Here is a 6,233-nt window from a genome sequence, read left to right as displayed (position 1 = left end):
ATATAGGTCAGGCCATGCAGAGCAGAGAATCTGGCTGACCTCGTCCACATATACAACAAGGACTGCCTGATTAGGGGAAGCCGGGGTTTGGAAGGTTTAAAAGTTAACTTAATATTTCTTCTGTGCACGCTATACACGCTAGTGGCAGAGTGGCGTGCGTTACTTAGCAACGGCCATTGCCTTGATTTGTCGCGTGATAGTGATGTATTGCTCCAGCGATACTTCACTAAAGCATCTGCTACATAACGTGCACAGAGGAGATAAGTAGCACTGCTCTATTAGCGCTCGTAACATTAGTTTAGTCACACTATTTGGCGTCACTATACTTAGTGAAGTTTGTGTTTTATAGCATGTAAATAGTAACTGTTGAATTGAAGTGAGAGAGGAGAGAGTCAGGAATAGATACGACACTTATTCTGCTGAACTTCTGAGACACAATCTCCTCCCCAGTTCTCCTTGAATGTCGCTGTTGCCCATCCTCTAATGGCCAATCTCCCTGCTTCTTTTAAATTAAAATAAAGGTTACATTTTTAATACATTTTAAACCTTCCTAACCCCAGATTCCCCTAATAGCTAACAGCGCTATAGTTAGTGAATAAACTCCAATGGGCACAATTTATTGAGATCATTCTGGTGATAATAAGGCAAGTGGAAACATCCCCACACATCGATCTGTATTTTACGTGTTAATTAACTAAAGAAGCTTGCCTTAATAACATGTAGTGCTAAGCTTTCACAGTGAGAGTGCTGTCTTATCACTCCAGTCCTTAAGTTTTCAGCTTTATAGTTATTTACACATGCAGTAGTTGGGGAGGGGTGGAGAACACACAAGGAGAATGTAGCTCCACCCTCTGCTGCCAGGAGGATTACAGCAAGCCTGGGTAGGAAAGCAATAAAAGGAGAGAGAGAGAGGCTGTGTGTGTGTGTGTGTGTGTGTGTGTGTGTGTGTGTGTGTGTGTGTGTGTGTGTGTGTGTGTGTGTGTGTGTGTGTGTGTGTGTGTGTGTGTGTGTGTGTGTGTGTGTGTGTGTGTGTGTGTGTGTGTGTGTGTGTGTGTGTGTGTGTGTGTGTGTGTGTGTGTGTGTACTTCCGCCCTCTCGCTCTATGACAATGATCATGTTTACTCAGCTTCCTTGGTCGCCCATGGCGAGGCCTATTCTGAATGGAAACTGTCCTGTTAAACCTCTGTATGGTCTTGCCTATCGTGCTGCAGCTCAGTGTCAGAGTGTTGGCCATCTTCTTATAACCCAGGCCATCTTTATGTGGAGCAACAATTCTTTTCTAAGCTCCTCAGAGAGTCCTCTGCCATGAGGAGCCATGCTGAGCTTCCAGTGACCAGTATGAGGGAGTGTGAGAGCGATAACACCAAATGTACCACACCAGCTGCCCATTCACACCTGAGACCTTGTAACACTAACCAGTCACATGACCTCACGGAGGGAAAGGGCCGGAACCAATTCCCTTCCTCTGCTAAGTTCTCTCCTAGGACATCATTTTCATCTTCTGTTTAAAATAACTTAACACTCTGCAAATTAAAAAGAATTGTAAAATGATTTTTAACTAGCTGATTGCCTGGCGTTGCCCGGGTATGTATTTAGCTGGTGTTGACTGTGCCCACTTTTACTAACCCTAACACACAATTACTCAATGACCAAGTTTGTGAGCTTTGTGGTCTTTGGCATCAATAATGTGCATTGAAATGAAATAAATCTGATTGTTTGTGGCTCCACCCCTTTTCTGAATTTGAAGCCCAGTCACCCAATGACCAACTGGACCAGGTTTGAGGTTTGTGCCATTAACAGTGCAAGAATGGCAGCAATTAAATACTCCCTTTGAAAATCAACAGGTGAGTTTTGATTGGCTTTTGTAGTCTCCACCCACTTTTCAGAATATTAATCCCAGTGACCACCTGTGCAAAGTTTGAGAACCCTGCCATTAACAGTGTAAGAATAGCTGCAGTTTACGTTTCCTTAGGGAAATTTGTATTTATCTCCGCCCACTTTCTGGTTATGGGGATAAAAAGTATCCTATATGTTATTCCAGGTGATGTACTATGTGTGGGACAAATTTCATTCAAATCCGATCAGCCAGTTTTGTGTGATCGAGTAGCAAGCATCCAAACTTTCACATTTATAATCTTTTTTTGTTGCCTGCTGGTGGCTTAAAAGGCCATTTATTGATAAGATATGAAAATATCACCAAGGAGAAAACTTAGGGAAAAAGTGAATTGGATTGGGCTCTGCAATGTGTAATTGAGTAGAATTTTGACATTTGTCACTTAGGGGTGTCCTCACTTTTGTTGCCAGCGGATTAGACATTAATGGCTGTGTGTTGAGTTATGTTGGTGGGACAGCAAATTTACACCATTATACAAGCTGCACACTGACTGCTTTACATTGTATCAAAGGGGTAGATTCATGAAATTGTGCTGATGTTACCACACATACTGAGAGGAAGATGATTATAATGTGCCCAGCAGGGATATACTTGTTTAGTAAGGCTATTGAATAACTAATGTTTATCACTCACCAATTCTCATCTCTGCAATAATGTCTTCCTCCTTAGATACTCTCATCACGTCCCCCTCCTCCATAGACTGCTGATCACTCCTCACATACGTCTCTTCTTCCTCTGTACTTGTCCTCATGTCACCCTCCTCCATAGACTGCTGATCACTCCGCACATACGTCTCTTCTTCATCCTCTTTACTTGTCCTCATCATGTCACCCTCCTCCATAGACTGCTGATCACTCCTCACATAATCCTCTTCTTCTTCCTCTTTATTTGTCCCCATTACGTCACCCTCCTCCATAGACTGCTGATCACCCCTCACATACGTCTCTTCTTCTTCCTCTTTACTTGTCCTCATCATGTCACCCTCCTCCATAGACTGCTGATCACTCCTCACATACGCCTCTTCTTCTTCCTCTTTATTTGTCCCCATCACGTCACCCTCCTCCATAGACTGCTGATCACTCCTCACATATGTCTCTTCTTCCTCTTTACTTGCGCTCATCATGTCACCCTCCTCCATAGACTGCTGATCACTCCTCACATATGTCTCTTCTTCTTCCTCTTTACTTGTCCCCATCATGTCACCCTCCTCCACACACTGCTGATCACTCCTCAGATATGTCTCTTCTTCTTCCTCTTTACTTGTCCCCATCATGTCACCCTCCTCCATAGACTGCTGATCACTCCTCACATATGTCTCTTCTTCTTCCTCTTTACTTGTCCTCATCATGTCTCCCTCCTCCATAGACTGCTGATCACTCCTCACATACGTCTCTACTTCCTCTTTACTTGTCCTCATCATGTCTCCCTCCTCCATAGACTGCTGATCACTCCTCACATACATCTCTTCTTCCTCTTTACTTGCGCTCATCATGTCAACCTCCTCCATAGACTGCTGATCACTCCTCACATACGTCTCTTCTTCTTCCTGTTTACTTGTCCTCATCATGTCACCCTCCTCCATAGACTGCTGATCACTCCTCACATATGTCTCTTCTTCTTCCTGTTTACTTGTCCTCATCATGTCACCCTCCTCCATAGACTGCTGATCACTTCTCACATAAGTCTCTTCTTCTTTGTCTTTAACCACAGCACTTACATGTATCAGTTCTCCACCCTGATTAGACGAAATAAGAAGCACTTTATAATGTGACCACAGATAACAGCATAGACAACAGGAAACAATGTCACATAGTTTGGGGTCTCTAATGACACTCAGTTCCACCTACCTGATAATGGTGGGGGGTGAGGGGATCTTCCTGTAGATGAGGTAGGGAATAAAGAGGACCTGTACATCTCTCTGATGGGTTTCTGTAACTGGATCCATCTGTAGGAAACACACACACTGACTGAATACTACGGGCTCATCTAACTAAGTGTTACCACATTGAAAAGTAAATATTACCGGCTAGTGAGGTAAATTACCGGCTTGTGTGGTGAATACCTCAAAAAGCGTCAATTCACAAAAATTAGAGCATTAGCCAAAACAAATAAAATGTTGGGTATTTTTAAGATCTGGCTGGACCTGTCAATAACTAGAAATCAGCATGTGGTAAAATTGACAGACAAGGGAGAAAGCCAATAGGAAGATCCACCTGGTCCTGCTACTCACCTCATTTGATCAGATGCATTACTGGGTGGGTTATCAGAAAGATAAACAAAATACAATAAAGAGACATTTACCGAGGCTTCCCTGTATCCCTTTAGACATGCAGATCTATATACTGGTACACAGAAGAGGGCCCTTTAGTGGCATGCATACACATCTAAAGGGATGCAGGAAGCCCTTTACTCTCTAGTAAGCTGTCACACAGGAATGGGTTATGCAGACACTTGTAGGAGAGAACTTCAGCTTGTTGCAGAGACCTCCTCCACAGCTGTAAGACTTCTGCATTACCGAGCAGGTCTTAGTGAACTGAAGCAACATTTCTCAGTAAATTACCTATTACCACATGTGTGACAATCTTACTGCACTAGGAAAAAAAAGTCTAAAATACAGAATGAGTTATTTCCCAAACTTTTTTTTCTGCGTGCTAATCAGCCCTTACTGAATTGAGGTCATTGTCTGTTTGTGTTTATCAGATGAGGGGGATATAGGAGGACCCCCAAGCACTGCTTTCACCATTACAAGAAATAAAGAATCTCCTCTTACCCGGTGATATGAGGGGCAGCTGATTCTCCATCATGGCGTCCTTGTAGAGGTCCTGGTGTCCTTCTATATACTGCCACTCCTCCATGGAGAAATAGATGGTGACATCCTGACACCTTATGGGAACCTGACACACACAATGATACAGTCACCACCCAGACACACCCCTTGCTGTTACTGGATAATGTCCCATAATTCCCAACACAGCTCACCTCCCCTGTCAGCAGCTCCATCATCTTCCTGGTGATTTCCAGAATCTTCTGCTTGTTGTGTCCCTCAGATATCAGGGAGTGAGGTGGGGGCACCGTGATGGTAACATGATCACCAGACTTCACTGGAGGAAAACTCTGTATGGAAAAACCAACACCAACGTCAGATGATTTCCCAGAATCCTCCTCACCTCTCTAGTCAGATGTGTTTTATTAATAGAGATAAGAGTGATGTCATGTCACCTCCAAGAATTCTCCGTACCTCTCCAGTCAGCAGATATATGATCTCCAGGGTGAGGTTGAATATCCTCTCGGTCATGTGACTCTGGTCCTCATCCATCCTCAGTGATTTGGTCATGTGATCCATAAAGGATGCTGCTGCATTTAGAAAGATAATAAGGGAAGGATAATCTAGGTTGTGCTGTCAGTGGTGAAACTGACAATACAGGACCTCCCTCCCCCAGCACTCCCCATTGCTGTCACTTGTGGGTGGTAGGGCCATGGAGGGTAACACTGACTGGAAGGGGAACAGGGCGACAGTAGGTGGGGAGGAAGGTGACACTGACTGGAAGGGGAGGAGGATTACACTGACTGGGTGGGGAGGAGGGTGATAGATGGAGAGGAGGGTGATAGATGGAGAGGAGGGTGAAACTAGCTGGGGAGGAGGGTTAAACTGACTGGGAGGAGGATAACACTGACTGGGTGGGGAGGAAGGTGACACACACACGAGAGGGTTCAGGGGGGGGGAGGTGCGAGTGGAGCAGCAGGAGAACACACACTGAGGGACAATGCTGGAGGGGGGGTCACCACACTGGAGAGAAGAGGGAGACACATACACATTGAGGGACAGTGCTGGGGTGGGGAAGGACACACACACTGTGGTGGGAGAGGGGGTACACGAGTTGGTGCTGGGGAGTGGGAGGAGGAGGCAGGGGGACATGTTGAGGGACAGGGCTGGGGAAAAGAGGGAAGCTGCAAAAAGCTGCAGCCTGGGACAGGGAACCCCAAATCCAGGACGTGTCCCTGCTAAAGCGGGAGGTCTAGTCACCGTATGTAAGAGAGCTGGGTGCAGAGCGGGGAGCACATCCTGGCTGGAGGCAGCATCTGTTTAGTGATACATTTATTATGCAGCTTAATGCCCAGGAGGGGAGGGGGTGCTACTGACTGTGCCTTCTGTGGCTGCAGCTCCCAAGCACTGTGAGTCAGACAGGAGAAAAGCCCTGTGTGACTGCTCACATTCCATCTAACACTAATGCTCTCTTCACCATCTCTCCTATATACAGTTATTGCTGCATACAATCTCTATGCTCATTCATACTATTACTATCCTCATACTTGCCCATGTCTGCACTGATCTCCCCAC

At 45.4% G+C, this 6,233-nt stretch overlaps 1 protein-coding gene across 3 annotated transcripts in view; it reads right to left on the bottom strand.

Annotated features, from left to right (window-relative positions):
- Positions 1 to 6,233, bottom strand: part of LOC137535455 (zinc finger protein 585A-like) — a 110,722-nt gene that overhangs the window by 2,094 nt on the left and 102,395 nt on the right. Inside the window, exons 3-7 of one of the 3 annotated variants that reach the window (XM_068257286.1) lie at positions 5,133 to 5,248; positions 4,874 to 5,008; positions 4,665 to 4,788; positions 3,742 to 3,839; positions 2,528 to 3,629 (exon numbers count right to left, since the gene is read on the bottom strand). The exons of 1 other annotated variant lie outside the window; for it this stretch is intronic. In XM_068257286.1, the coding sequence (XP_068113387.1) occupies positions 2,528 to 3,629; positions 3,742 to 3,839; positions 4,665 to 4,788; positions 4,874 to 5,008; positions 5,133 to 5,237 (1,564 nt within the window). In that variant the 5' untranslated portion in view covers positions 5,238 to 5,248. The remainder of the gene's footprint in view (positions 1 to 2,527; positions 3,630 to 3,741; positions 3,840 to 4,664; positions 4,789 to 4,873; positions 5,009 to 5,132; positions 5,249 to 6,233) is intronic. One more of the 3 variants, XM_068257285.1, reaches the window with a different exon arrangement.

This window comes from Hyperolius riggenbachi, chromosome 10 (genome assembly GCF_040937935.1).
Source record: "Hyperolius riggenbachi isolate aHypRig1 chromosome 10, aHypRig1.pri, whole genome shotgun sequence".
In the NCBI taxonomy this organism is placed as follows: Eukaryota; Metazoa; Chordata; class Amphibia; order Anura; family Hyperoliidae; genus Hyperolius; species Hyperolius riggenbachi.
The sequence above is the reverse complement of the archived record's forward strand: the minus strand, read 5'-3'. Positions and strand labels throughout refer to the sequence as shown.